Source organism: Carlito syrichta, unplaced genomic scaffold (assembly GCF_000164805.1).
Source record: "Carlito syrichta isolate Samal-C Ts95f unplaced genomic scaffold, Tarsius_syrichta-2.0.1 Scaffold313839, whole genome shotgun sequence".
NCBI lineage: Eukaryota > Metazoa > Chordata > Mammalia > Primates > Tarsiidae > Carlito > Carlito syrichta.
The window spans coordinates 412438-427687 of NW_007257935.1; the positions used below are offsets into that span (position 1 = coordinate 412438).

The window sequence follows — 15250 nt, forward strand, 5'->3', positions numbered from 1 at the left end:
TAATCTCCACCCACTCCCAATTGCTTATGCAGCACCATTTTCTTATCACTAATTTATTTTTCTACTTAAGAGTAGAAAAGGATGAAACCTTTTGTCTAACCCAAGTCAACTAGGGCAAAGAGTTAAAGAATCTCTGCTATAAGTTACCATGACTGAAGAAAATTACCTGACCGGAGAACCAAACACCATTATGTAATACCCATCCATTCCTTTCTGCTTTGCAGTAAATGTTGACTTCCTGAGTAGACCGGAGCTTCAAGGGTAGGTACCAAGATTGAATCACTATGTCCTGAGGGCTTGGATTGTAGGGGTCTCCTGACTGTATCAAATGAGTTGGTAAGTTTGGTTGTGACCACAATTTTAACTAAACAAGAAGTGTGCTTTTAAAATGTGCAAAGGTATCTTAAAAGAAGTCACAGGGTTCTCCACAGGGCTGTCATATCTCCCAAACTTGGCCAACTCCAGATTCTTGGCTCCAAGAAAAGTTTCTAAAAGCTCTGGATGTAGGTACTACAGTTCTCTACCTCCCTCAGACCTTTGAACCACAACTCCTCTCATTTTAACTGAGCTTTCAAGCTTAAGTATGGTGGCAGCCTCCTAGTATTCATGCCCTTGTGTTTCTCCCCTTGAGTGTGGGTTGTGACTTACCTCTAACAAGCAGAACAGGGTAAAGTTAGGTTACAAAAAGGCTCTGCTTCCATCTCCTCTCACTCTGATGGAAGCCATCTGCCACGTTATAAACTGACCTAAGGCAAGGCCCACATGACGAGAAACTGAGGGAAGTGTCTGGCCAATAGCTAGTGAGAAACTGAAGCCTTCAATCCAACAATCCACCAGATGCAACCCACTGAATCCTACCATAAACCACTCAAGCGATTTTTAAAGGCCTGTCAAGCAAGGATCATCGTCTCATGAAACACTGAGCCAGAGAACCCAGGTAAGCCATGCCCAGATTCCTTGCTTCAAGCTGCTAAGTTTTAAGGAAATTTTTCACATAGTAATAAATGATACACTTGGAATAAATGAAGCATTACTATACCACAGCCTAAAAACTGTCAGCAGTGACCCTGGCCAGTTACTCTTTACCATCAAATGGGAAGCATCTTCCCCATCTCATGGATTAAATGAAGGCATCTGCTCACATACAAAAAAAAGCTTTGAACGCAACACAGAACATTTTAACAGACTCAAATTGGTTTACCAGCATTTCTTAAAAAGAATGTCAACTGAATTTTTCATAATTTATACTTCTTGAAACCAAAAATATTGTTACCTAGTGAAAATAAAGGACACGTTCAAAATCAGGTAAAAATCATGTTTCCTTTTAATTGAGTACTTAATTCACACTGTTTCCTCTCTTGGCTGCTATTCTGGTGACTATCAGGTCCCCACCTCTCAAGAACGTTGCACCTGGCTAGACTAGAGCCACTGTAAAGATGGGCCAGGGGTTTCAGAATAGCAAGAAACAGCAAAAACCAGCCTTTCCCTTCACTTAGAAGGGGATTTGGATGGGAGGGTCCAAATCTCCTGTCCAAACACAAAACCTGGAGCTCAACACCAACACAGAAGTCAAAATGTATCAGGAATGAAGTACTGTACCTCCTCGTATACTCAAGGTCAAAGTGAATTTTGAGGAATATGTATCTGACCTCTTCTAGTAAAAATGGCCCCAGTCCAGCATTTTTAAAAAGCAGATGTTTTTGTTTCTATTTCATTTCCCAAAGGGGTATACAATCTACTAAAAGGGTAATTTTTTTTTTTTTAATCTACTGAAAGGGATATAACGAATCAGAATAAATCAGCTCACTTACAAGCAACATTCCTGGGTAATGATTTTTGGTCGCTGGGACTGCTCAGCCCATTATTTCAAAGTGGTGAAATTCAGGGTAATCTGAGAAAAGAGAATTCAAAAGTAGCAGCGACATCTGCTGACAGGTTTATGTAGGAAACACACACATACCACCCCCAGCTTCTTCAGTGTACATGTCAAGAGGCCAAGACCCCTGATCATCAAAATAAGTTATTTTGTACATTACAGTGCATAGGACAACAGAGGGAAAGACACTTTCTTGGAGGGTAACTGAAAGGCATTTTGCAGAGGTCCACTTCACTCTGAGTAGAAGGACTGGAGCCCAGTGCATGGTGGCCTTCATTAACTTGACCCCTTCTCTTCTTTGGTTGTAGCAGACTCAGTGGGGGCCGTTTCTTCTATACGTTCTACTGGCTTCTTCTCTTCTTCCTCCCCCTCATCATCTTGGGGATAGAGGTCGGGGTATTTCTGCATGCATTCCTGCATGGCCCGAAACTGGTCTACACAGTCTGACCCCTTGACATCCTCTGTGCTGTAGTAGAAGCAGGAAAAGGCAGACTTGAATTGGGGCCCACAGGGGCCGCTGGCCATTCCCCCAAGGCATGGGCAGTTCCAGTTAATGTCTCCACTTGGCAGTATCAATCCTGGAACAAGAAGATGAGCAAGGAAGATGTGAGAGCTGTTCTCTAGGATTTCAGAAAATGCCAAAGGCCCAGTCTCCCGCAGCCACTCAGGAGGTGCAGCGCAATAAGAACTGCTGTTGTCTGGCAGGCATTCACCTGTGAACCCATCCCTCGATCTGGATCAGGTTCAAATTCCCTGAGCAAATCCAGCATCCCTTAGCCCTTCCTTGCCACCACTGGCACCTTTCTCCTTGTGAGACACTAACCTACATTTTGAGCCACTTCCCAGTGCTCAGAGGCTGTCCTCCAAGAATCAAATACTGGAAACCGTTTAATCCAAACAAGAAGCAATCACTTAGATGGTTAGTGGGAAGTTTTTGGAAAGCTCATTTTCAGGAACTGAGGTACTGACCACCTCCTTCAAGTCCCTGCCCCTCTCATACAGATGATCAGACTACCTCACCCCACCTTATCCCCATGCTCCCTGTTCCTCAAGCTCCTCAAGCTGCTCTCAGAAGCTCAGCACAGTCTGAGGACTGGTAAAAAGGAGGAGGGGTTGGCCAGGCTCAGTGGCTCAGCCTGTTTTCTCAGCACTAAGGGAGGCCGAGGCGAGTGGATTGCCTGAGCCCACGAGTTTGAGACTAGCCCAGGCAACTTGGCGAGACCTCGTCTCTATAATCAGTCAAAAATTATCTGGGTGCACCTATAGTTTTGGCTACCTGGAAGGCTGAGGCAGAAGGATCACTGAGCCCAGCAGTTAGACACTGGGGAGGCTGTGAGCGAGCCACTGCACTCCAGCCTGGGCAACGGAGTGGGACTACAGCTCAAAAAAAAAAAAAAAAAAAAAAGAGGTTGCTCCTTGTGCAATGACATGACAAGGTCATTGACATGACAAGACATGCTATACAGTGAGAAGCCGGTGGCACACCAGGTAGTGCAATTGCATTCTTGCCAAAATGAAGTATCAGCCCAACTGTCAAATTGTACACGTGTTGGGAAGGGAGTGAGGTTATAAATCGGTTTTCATTTTCAATACTCTGTGGGCCTCTTTTGAATTTTATATCATTTCTTATCGGTGAACTTTGTTCACATATTGCCTAGTTTTCCAAAATGGCTTCCAAATGATGTCTTCATTTTTGGTTTTGTGACACAGATATATAATTCACACCAAAGTTTCTTAACTTCTAAAGAGACTGAGAGCACTTTTTAAGAGAGTCTCTAAAATTCCTGGTAAAATTACACATGATTCCTCACTCTAGGGAAGTACCCAGGCCTGGTACTCGGTACTAGTGCCCACAGTGCTAGGTGCAATCCCACCTCTCAGTTTCAGCTGTTGCTGTTTTTCGCAAAACTAAGTAGCAGTTGAGATGCCAAACGGCACCACCCACTTGCAAGCAGTCGACCACCAGCACCATCAGCAGCTGCAGAGCAAGTTCTCCTGAAGCTATACCTGATAACTCACATCATCCTTTTGATAACCTTCTGGTAGGTACTAGCTCTGTTTACACATGCGGTTTCTGGGGTTCATGCGGCCCATGTCAGGACTGCAGCCAGGGCCCACAGAATTCCCAGAGCTCATGCCCTTTTCCCATCTCACCACCTCTCCCTGCTTCACAGGGATCTCAGTGCTGGAAAACAGCAGCAAATGTTGCCCCCTGGAGAGGTAAATTTGCCAACAAACCTGCACAACCAGTTTCCAAAATACTGACATTTAAAAATTCTAACCCAGGTGTGCAGGTGTCCTTGTTTCATTATTTCTTGGGGACAGGGAGCTGGAATGTGACAGCTCCTAATAGAGAACATGATGCCAATTTGCATTTCAGAGGCCACTGTAAAGCCACACAGAGCAGAGTCATTTCAGCATGCCATTAGAAGTCCAGATGCAGTATGTTCTCAAACATGCAGTCAAAGGCCTGGAGTTCTAATCTCTTAGCTAGTCCCTGCCTCCTCCTAGGCCCTCAGTTTTCCCGTTAGACCAGATTCTCTTTAAGGCCTTCTGATTTTGATTCTAGGAAAATCAACTCTGCCATCTTTTCTCTTGGCACTCTTAGTTGTTCCAAGCACCATCTTAGCTGCAGAGATGGGTGATGGAAAGCAAGTAGCTGGCATACACGGGCAGCCTACTTAGTCTACCTGGCAATTCTGCAATTGAGAGCTCAGAATCTGGGTCTCAGAGTTCTCTGTGTTGGGGGGGGGTTTTGTTTTGTTTTTAGTTGGAGTCTTATTCTGTTGCCCAGGCTGGAGTGCAGTGGCACATTCATGGCCACCCCAGCATCAACCTGCTGGGTTCTGGCGATCCTTCTGCCTCAGCCTTCCAAGTAGCTGGAACTACAGGCATGCGCTACCATGCCTGGCTAATTTTTGATTTATTGTAGAGACGAGATTCTGCCAAGTTGCCTAGGCTGGTCTTGAACCCGCGGGCTAAGGCAATCTACTCACCTCGGTCTCCCAAAGTGCTGGGATTACAGGCCGAACCACCGAGCCTGGCCTTCTCTGTGTTTTGTACGGACAAGTATGCACTATAAGGGGCTATAAAGCCAAATACATTATAAGGAACACCTATTAAGTCCAAGGAGAAATACCTTAAGTGACAGAAGCAGGCAGAAAAAACAACAGGGATAACAAAGAATGGTGTGAACTTGGTGGGAGGACAGCTCAGTCCAAAGCATTAAAAAACACTACGAGGCTAACAAAACAAAGCCTGATTTATCCTGCAGGCCCCACAACATTTTGATCAATTAATGAAATGTGCTTAACTAACATGGACCTAAAGCAGAGTCCTGGCACTGGCACATAAGGCAAGATCAAGATTATCCCTGTAGCTGCCATTTTCGGAATCCTAGCACTGCGCAGTGTCTGCACTTCCCTGCTCCCACAGGTGCGGGCTATGTAACCTTAGCTTGACTCTAAGGAGCAGTCATAGGAACTGGAGACATATACAGATATATACCTAGGAATATACACTTCAGTGAGCCTCTGAAAAATTCCAGTCAGGAGCCCATACTCCAGAGGTGGCTGCTTCAAGCTCTTCAACCATATTTATCACCAATTAGCACCAGAAGGTTTGTTAGTTGTCATTATGGATGTCAGAAGTGATTTCTGACTGGTGAACTGAGCACTGTTTATAATATGTAGACCCTTCATGAATACAGTACATACACATCCACCTCACAAAGGCTGGGATAACAGGAAGCCCAAAGCCTTTGGAGCAATGCTTTAGACCCAAGTGACCATTGCTACATTCAGCTGTTAACCGAGGAGTGTGCTCTGACTAGGTTAGCTGAATCCTGCTGCTGGGAAACTGTCTATGTTGAGTGACCTTTTCATGCAGAATGCTTGCTGGAGCAATAAAAAGAGAGCAGGAACTTCATCAACCTCACAGAGCAGGTGTATGACTGTGCATTCTGCTTGCTAATAAAGTTGGTGCACGTGGCAAAACTCAGTCTGTGAACTTGTCTGCGTAGGGGATCCCTGTCACCTTAACTTACCCTGTGACTGCTGGAATCTACTTACACCCTTTCCTAAAGCTTAACCATCGGGAAGCTTTCAGACAGCTTAGATCTGTGCAAAAATTCAGAGGAGAAAAGGCAGAAGTACTTCAGTAAGGAGAAACTCCTGCGTCCTGGCCTGTTGGTCAGGGATGTGCATCAGAACGAGGCTGAAAGGTGACAGCATGGCCTCTCACAGCCCTGAGACAGGCGAAAGACAGGCGAACTCCACCCTGAGAACTGGTTCTGGCTGAGAGGAATACCTCAAGACCCAGCCCTGAAGAGGACAAAATGGGAAAGGAGTTCAGAACACTGTACTTCCCCCTCATAATGTGCCTGGGGATCCCTGAAAGCACGTCACTCACCATGCTCCTCGTATGGATCATTGGGGTCATCAGCCACCAGTTCTGCATTGCTTGGAGTTTCGTGGTCTTCTTTGGTCACAAATATGATTCGATCCTTCCCTAGTGTTTGGAGAGCAGAAGAAAAAGTGTTTCACTCAAGAACAGTCAATCAGACATAAACCCAAAGTAGCTGCTACACAGCAAAGTCTGAAGACTGTCCCATGTGCAATGCCCACTTTAGGTGACCGTTAAACTGCTCTCCCTAGGCCGCATCACTGACCACAGTGGCTGATCTAGCAGCCACTTCTACTGAGTGCCTGCAGCTGGGACAGAACTCCATTGAGGTCATGCATGAGGAGGAAGACAGCACACCTGCCCTTCTTATGCATCCCCAGGTGGGAAATGAAATGCCCTGATCCAGCCACTGTGACTACTTTCAGTCTCCAAATTAGCCAACAGTCCACCAGAACAATAGGTCGTCTCCTCTTCCCATCAAAAAAGAAACGGCACCCACCCACCCCCAATACAAAGAAAGAAAAGAAACAGTCTCTTCTCAAGAACTGATGGAACTGACTGTCCACATTATTCCCCACCAACCTGTGAGCACCAACCTACTCGCTTTGCCAGCAGTCAGCCACCAGAAGGCACTTGTCAAAGGAAAGGCCAGGGCTGCTCAGGATTACAGCGCAACCCGCCCACTCCGTGTTGCAGAAGCTGCTCTCCCACACTGGGGGAAGAGGGGAGGATGGATAGGAGGGCAGGGGAAAAAGCACTAAATAAAAAGGATGCTTTCCAGGGGTTTACTCACAGGGCTCGGGAGGCATAAAAGTCAGAGGAAGACTGAACACTTTGACACAGTGAGTATGCAGTGGTGTGGGTACCCAACCTGAGACCACTGCAGCCCACATGGCTGATGCCGCCCCAGGCACCTGCCTCTGAAAGGCTGAGCACACCAGAGATCTGAGAGCACACATGGTCAGCATGCCCTCTGGGCCTATGGGTCCCTAATCATGGCCAGGAGAAGGAAGGGTCATGAAGGCAGTGAGCTCTGTGGCCATTCCCCACAGTCCACGAGGCCTAGGGACTATTTCCCAACAAGCACAATGATGGATGGGTGTGGATGGGTGTGGATGTGTGTGTGTGTGTGTGTGTGTGTGTGTGTGTGTGTGTGTGTGTGTGTGTGTGTGTGTTGGGGGAGTACTTCACAGAAGTGCTGACATTTTTAACTTCTGTGACCATACACATCTGATATTTTATCTTTTAGACATAGTAGGGGGTAGGGCCAGGACTGTGGCTCTGCAAGACCAGCCAGTCTCAGGAAGCCAATGCGCTTAATTTGTGTAAGCACCTTGTTCAGGGCCAGAGCCCCTGCCCTTGGGCTGGCTGCCAGATGGCTCTGAGGCCTCCAGGGCAACAAACCAGTGGGAGCCACACGCATTTTATATGTGGTGTTTCTCCTCACAGGAGGCCGGGTGAGCACAGAAAAGGAAATGGTACTGAACAAACCGGAGTGTATTAATGCATAAATATTCTCACCCTCAGCAGGTAATACAGCACTGTGACAAGCTGTCACGCTCTCAGACCCCTTCACTGCTCACTCCCCGATACCTTGGAGCCATGAACACTCACCTTCCTACAAGCTCTGGCCATCAGCTAACCACATAGCAGGTATGTGCCAGATATTCCAACTGTGGTTGGGGAGTACCTTGTCCTCAGCAACCCACATACAGCATGATGGGTCATCGGTTTCCCTGAAAGTCCCAGGAGGAGACAGCGCTGACCCATCTCTGGGTCCTGCTTTTCAGTGAGTTCCTCCATACATTCAACCACCTTAAGAGGGAGGCAACAGCAACCCATTTTATTTTATTTTATTTTATTTGAGTTGGAGTCTCACTCCATCACGCAGGCTGGAGGGCAGTAGCATGCTCACAGCCACCCCAGTGTTGACCTGCTGGACTCAGGTGATCCTTCTGCCTCAGCCTTCCAAGTAGCCTAAACTACAGGCGTGTACTACCATGTCTGGCTAATTTTTTTGATTTATTGTAGAGATGAGGTCTTGTCAAGCTGCCCGGGCTGTGCTCAAACCCGTGGGCTCAGGCAGTCCCCTCACTTGTGCTTCCCAAAGTGCTGGATCACAGGCTTGAGCTACCGTGTCTGGCCGCAACCCCATTTAATTGTGCAGGCCTGAGGCTTAAGGTAGTGACTTGCCAAGCTGCACAGAGCTGGAATCTTCAAAGTCCACACTGTGGAAGGTCCTTTCCACATACCCACACTGCCCCTCCTCAAACACCTACATGAGAATAATGAAGATAGCGGACACTGAGCACTTAGTACAACTTAGCCTGGGAACTTGTGCACCTAGGGCAAGAATAAATATAATAAATACCCAACCTCTGCCCCCAAAAGCTTAGAATCAAGGAAATCTTGAGCCCGCGGGTTTGCTGAGTGAATAAACAGATCTTTCTTTTTTTTTTTGAGTTGGAGTCTCTCTCTGTCACCCAGACTGAAGTGCAGTGGTCGCTCCTAGCCACCGCAGCCTCGACCTGCCGGGCTCCAGCGATCCTTCCGCCTCAGCCTTCCGAGTAGCTGGAACTACAGGCACGCACTACCACGCCCGGGTAATTTTGATTTATTGTAGAGATGAGGTCTTGCCAAGTTGCCCTGGCGGGTCTTGAACCCGCGGGCTCAGGCAATCCACTCACCTCAGCCTCCCAAAGGCGCGGGATTACAGGCTGAGCCAACAAGCCCGTCTAGATCTTTCTTATACCTTCTTCGTGAAAGCCAAGGACAGATTCTACAGCCCTACTGACCATTCATTCTGCCCAGGAGACCTGGGATAACAGGACCCTCATCGGGAAGGGGATGGAAGGTGTCTAGCATTTAGGAAGACATCTTCGGGTATGGCCACAGTGCCCCGGGACAGAGTCTTTAGTGAGTGGCTCTGAGTAGCTACTGTGGGGACAGAGGCCTGACCCACAGAGATGTAGCTCTCTGAATGTGGCAGGCATCTTCTCTATGTCATACTTTCTGTTTTCCCTTTATATTTAAGAAAGTTCAGTAACAGGTATGCTAAAGGAAAGCAAGAAAACAGGTTTGGGTCCACGCTTGGGTGGATTATTTAAGGAAGAGGTTTTGGGAAGGCAGGAGGGTAAGAGTAAAAACCAGAATGACACCTCCAGTGAGAAGGACAGTTTAGGGTACAGATGGAAGGCACTCTAGTGCTTTACACCACACCTATACCTTGTCTTCCACATTGGGTGACAGTGACAACAGCAAACCAGCATGCACAGTACCTGAACCTCTAGACTACCTGAGGTTTCTGTTTCCAGAGCTGGTCTCTGCCTCAACACCTCACAAGTTGTCTCAGAGATGAGGACTAAATCCTGACCTCTCTTGCCAAATTCCTAACTAGGGGGCCTGGAGAGTCACCCCGTATAAACCAAAAAGTCCCATCAGACAGGATTTTTTTGTTTTTTGTTTTTTTTGAGTTGGAGTCTCACTCTGTCGCCCAGACTGGAGTGCAGTGGCCGCTCCCGGCCACCGCAGCCTCAACCTGCTAGGCTCCGGCGATCCTTCCACCTCAGCCTTCCAAGTAGCCGGAACTACAGGTGTGTGCTACCGCGCCAGGCTGATTTTTTTGATTTATTGTAGAGATGAGGTCTCGCTGCCCAGGCAGGTCTCGAACCCGCGGGCTCAGGCAATTCGCTCACCTTAGCCTCCCAAAGGTGCGGGATTACAGGCTGAGCCACCGAGCCCGGCTCAAGACAGGTTTTTATTAACCCTATACAATGTGGGTTACTTTCCAACCTGGCTCTGACATAACGTCATAAGGAAAGAAACCAAAAATATCTCATGGCCCTGCAAAGCCATCTCTTGGAGAAATTTGCATCTGTATAGAAGCCCGTTGGGAAGCCACAGATGAGCTAGATGCTGCCATCTATTCTCAGGACTGCCACCTATGAGGCTTTGTCTACATAGCAAACTTTCTCTCAAAGCCCTTTATCTCAACAGTAGCATTTCCTTTACTTATTTCAAAATTCCTTAACTCTTGCAACTAACTGCCAATCAAGAATCATCTCTCAATATACCTATGACTCATAAGCTTCCACTTGGAGATGTCCTGCCTTCCAGGGAAAACCAATGTAAATCTCACACATATTGATTTATGATTTTTGTGACTTCCTCCTACAATGTATATAACCAAGCTGCAATTCAATCACTACAAGCACATGCTCCCGGGATCTCTTGGGATGGTGCTATGGGCCTAAGTCACTCACATTTGGCTCAGAATAAACCTTCTTAAATATTTTAGAGTTCAGCAGCTTTCATCAACTCTAAGCAGAATGAGATGATGCAAATTTCTCAGCTCAATTCTGACAGTTTTGCTTACTGAGATCAAAGCTCAGTGTGCCCAATGGTGAGGCCCAGTCACAGACCCAGAAAGCGAAGGGTCCAAACCTGGTCAAGTATTAGAGGCACCTATGGGGTTTGTGGTACATACAGAAGCCACAGAGCCCAGGCCTCACCCAACAAAAGCTGAATCAGGTGCTCTGGCACTTTTGTATTGCTTGTGGACTTCACTGGCAACTATGACACATGTCTAGGTTAGGAATTGCCAGCCTAGCAAAATCCCACTGAGAATGTCCCAGATCCCTCCCACAGGGCCAAGTCCTTGATACTGCTCATGCAAAATTAATAATGCGCCATGGGGTAAAAGCTGTAGAAGAGACCCAGGCCTGCAAAGCTGCAGCTATGGTTAGAATTTAACAAATCTATTGTTTCTAAGTTTGCTTTCACTCCAATAGAACGTAACTGATTACCATGGAGTCCTGATCCCTGGGAGGGAGGAAGCAGCCCACAAGGCTGATAAACAGATTTTTTCTTAAACAATGGGCCTAAGACTCCACAGATCTCCTTAATGACATCCCCAAGTTTCAAGGACACTAACAGCTCCAATTTCCAGGGGCCCTACCTCCCCCATACCTTCCTCCTCTATAATGGTTCACTGCCCAGAGGTCAGTAGCTAACAGTCATGGAACTTGCCTTATAGAAAGCATCCATTGTAAAACCTAACAACAGTGTATGAGATGTTTTTCCAACTTTCTCTGGACCCGAGACCCCATCTGGACCCAGAACACACATCAGGAAGCTGATTCCACTGGTCCTGTGATGCTCCTCCCAGAAATTGGCTCTGTGACATGAAGACGGTTTTGACACCTCCTATGACATCATCAACCAATTACCCCACCCACAAAATTGCCTTTAAAAAATTCTAGCCTCTGAATTCTTGGGGAAGCAGATTTGAGAAATTTCTCCCATTCTCCTTGCTCAGCTGCTTTGCAATATTAAACTCTTTCTCTACTAACAGCTGCAAACAGTCTGCTTTCCTGGGTAGTGGGCATAAGAATCTAGTCAGGCTGTAATATCCTCACATGTGGCTTCCTGGACATCCCTTAGAGCAGGGGAACCCAAAGCCCAGGCTGCGGACTGGTACCAGTCCATGGCTTATTAGGAACTGGGCAGCATAGCAGGAGATGAGCTGCAGGTGAGCAGGGCTCCACCTCCTGTCAGATCAGTGGCAGTGTTAGATTCTCGAGGAGTGGGAACCCTACTATGAACCGCGCACGTAAAGAACCTAGGTTGTGCTCTCCTTATGAGAATCCAACGCCTGATGAGCTGAGATGGAGCTGAGGCGGTGATGTTAGCGCTGGGAAGCAGCTGCAAATACAGACGGACATTAGCAGTGAGCTTTGCCTGCACATTCCCATCCCCCACCTCCCCAACCCCCTTCCCCACCCATGGAAAACCTTCTCCACAAGAGGGGTCCCTGATGCCAAAGCAGGTTGGGAACCACTGCCTTGGAGCACGATTCACAATGGATCCAAGGTAGAACAGTAACAGCTCCATCTTTTACACATTTGCACCCCATGCAATGTGCTTTACATCTGTGAGTTCATTAAATTCTCACATCAACCTGAGGGAGGTCATTACTTTATCTCCTTTTTACACAGACATCCAGAGGCACTAAAAAGCAGACCCAATGACACACAGGAAAGGAAGACAGAATAGGAATAAGTACTCTGGGCTGAAAGATCTCAAGTGTGTCACCTTACATACTGTCTACCTATCCCACCAGGCCTTTGCTTTCTGGAATGTTTAAAAAGTAGATGCAAGGACAATTATTACTTACTCAGACCTATGTGTAAAACAAAGAACTAGTCAGGAGATGACCAACTAGTGAGGCAACCAGCTAGACAAGTTGTTCTCATACAATTTCTCAGAAATTTCTCCACTGAAATAAATTATTAAAATGGTTTTCATTTCCAAGGTAACCTAAAGGAAGAAGGTTGAATTTGTATATTGAGAAGGATGTGGATAACTACCTCAAACCCTCTGGCTCAGTGCCATCAGTCTCCCAGAGAGTCAGGACTAGAGTTCAAATTCAGGCTTAAGCACTTCCCAGCTGTGTGATCGCACATACCCTCCCGGCCTCAGAAACCAAGACTTGCCCCACAGCTCAGCCTACCTGCCTCATGAGTTAGAGCAACAATCAAGAGACTTTGGTTAAACACAGGAGGTTAAATGAGTTTCTGTTCTCAACTGAAATTCCACTCAAAACAGTCAAGTGATTTTTTTTTTTCAGTTGGAGTCTCACTCTCACCCAGACTGGAGTGCAGTGGCCGCTCCCGGCCACCTCAGCCTCGACCTGCTGGGCTCCGGCGATCCTTCCGCCTCAGCCTTCCAAGTAGCTGGAATTACAGGCATGCACTACCACGCCTGGCTGATTTTTTGATTTATTGTAGAGATGAAGGCTTGCTGCCCAGGCGGGTCTCGAACCCGTGGGTCAGGCAATCCACTCACCTCAGCCTCCCAAAGGCGCGGGATTGAGCCACTGAGCCCGGCTTCAAGTGATTTTTTTAAAGGTCATCAACTGACACAGATACAGTAGCCAGGAAAGGAGACAAGCACAGGTGAGAGACATCAGTGATGTTTTGGAAGCAGGAAGGCTGGTGGATGAGTGCTCTGACTTAGTGAAGAAAGTAGAACTCAAATGCACAGGGAGGAAGTCAGCCTGAGGCAACTCAGTCCCTGCACTAGGTAAGGAAGGGGAATTAGAGGCCTCAGAGGTCACTCTGAGAACACGACTGCAGGCTGGGTGAAAACAGAAGAACCGATTGAGCAGCCGTATACCAAGACACTCCCTAACCCCCAATTCCGTAGCTTTACTCTTGGTAAAACTATCTTTGACTCCTGCCTTCGTGTCATAGCTCCATCAGCAAATCAGGGTGGCTCTACCTTCAAATGCTCGTCTATCCAGAAAGGCCTGCATTCCTCACCTCTAGCCCCCACCCTCCACCATCACTCCTCCACTCCAGGCACATTGGCCTCTTTGCTTTTATTTGAGCATGCCGAGCACACGTCCACCTCTGGGCCTTTGCACAGGTTGCTCTGTTGTCCAACAGCACTCTTCTCTTCCCTCAGATAGCTTCACAGCTACCTCTCCTGCCCACCCAACACACTACATATGTGTTTACCACCTGTTTCCCCCGCTGGAATGTCAGCCCCGCGGAGGCTGGAATTTTTTTGTCTATTCTGTTCACTGCCATATCCTCAGAGCCTGAACAGTATCGAAGACAACGTAGGTGCTCAATATTTGTTGAAAAGTGAGTGGGGAAATTGAACTCTGGATTAGAGGATGAAAACCCTAGTCCCAGCAGAGAGTAGGAGGACATAATGGCTATCACCATTAAGTGAGTTAGAATGGGTGGTCTCCTTTCCCCCAGAAAGGGGAGCATAAACACGCTTAGGAGCTTTACATGCCAGAATCTTTCAGTGCCCCCACCCCAGAAAGAGGGATATACGGTTTCCTGTCTCCCATAGATGCTCACTCCCCAGGGTCCGGTTTAAGAAGAATGGCAGCCCACACTATTGACTTATCTTCTTTCTTCTGGGCTGAATTGATTCAATGTACCTGTGATGCAATCCCAACTACTATTTTCTGATAGCCGATCCAAGGAACTAATCGAAAAGCCAGAAGGAGAACTAGTTAAGTCGGCCTTATAGAGTGCTGCCTGTGGTGTTTTTTGAGTGAGATTGCCTGAGTCCAGGGGTTCGAGACCAGTCTGGGCAACTTGGTGAGACCTTGTCTCTACAATAAACCAAAATATTAGCCGGGCATAATAGTATGCGTCTGTAGTTCCAGCTAGTTGGAAGGCTGCGGCAGAAGGCTTGCCTGAGGCCAGCAGGTCGAGGCTGTGGCGGCCACGAGCATGCCATTGCACTCCAGCCTGGGTGACAGTGTGAGACTCCAACTCAAAAAAAAAAAGTTTGAGAAATCAGACTGCTCAGGATTTTCATGTTTAGAACTCCCTTGAAATGTCCAACTCCCAGTATTTAAGAGGATAAAGTACAGGAAATGTGTTTGTGAAGAATACACACACAGCATTCAGAGTGTAAGAATGTAAGTGTAAGAAGTTTAGCTCAACAAGCCTTCATTAACTCACCAGGTCAAAGCTGAGTAAGACAAAGACGCCCAATAGAGATGCCTGGAGGGGAGGCATCCTACCTGAGAAGGTCCCCGACAGAGCTTCAGAGAAGGAAGGAGGGAGACGCATTCCAGAAGGAATCACCCTGGGCAAAGCTAGGAAGGCAAAAGGTGGTTCTAAGAGGTGGTGCTTGCTCACACTTGGTCAGAAGGATCGGAAAAGGTTTTCTGAAGAGAGTGGCATTTAAAAGGATCTCAGAGAGCCTTCCATTACACTATGATAGCAAGTTAGGCTTTTCCTTGATGTCACTTATCACCCCCTGTAATTATACACTCCTCCAGTGATGGCTTTTTATTTTTTTGAGTTGGAGTCTCACTCCGTCACTCAGGCTGGAGTGCAGTGGCACACTCACAGCCATCCCAGTGTCAACCTGCTGGGCTCAGTGATCCTTTCTGCCTCAGCCTTCCAAGTAGCCAGAACTACAGGTGCACGCTACCAC

The 15250-nt window shown here is 47.3% G+C and overlaps 1 protein-coding gene across 1 annotated transcript in view; it reads right to left on the bottom strand.

Moving 5' to 3' along the window:
• Positions 1-1301: 1301 nt before the first annotated feature.
• CHCHD4 (coiled-coil-helix-coiled-coil-helix domain containing 4) overlaps positions 1302-15250 on the bottom strand; it is a 16234-nt gene continuing 2285 nt past the window's right edge. The window contains exons 2-3 of the mRNA XM_008070600.1: positions 6287-6385; positions 1302-2454 (exon numbers count right to left, since the gene is read on the bottom strand). Of these exons, the coding sequence (XP_008068791.1) occupies positions 2153-2454; positions 6287-6385 (401 nt within the window). The 3' untranslated portion in view covers positions 1302-2152. The remainder of the gene's footprint in view (positions 2455-6286; positions 6386-15250) is intronic.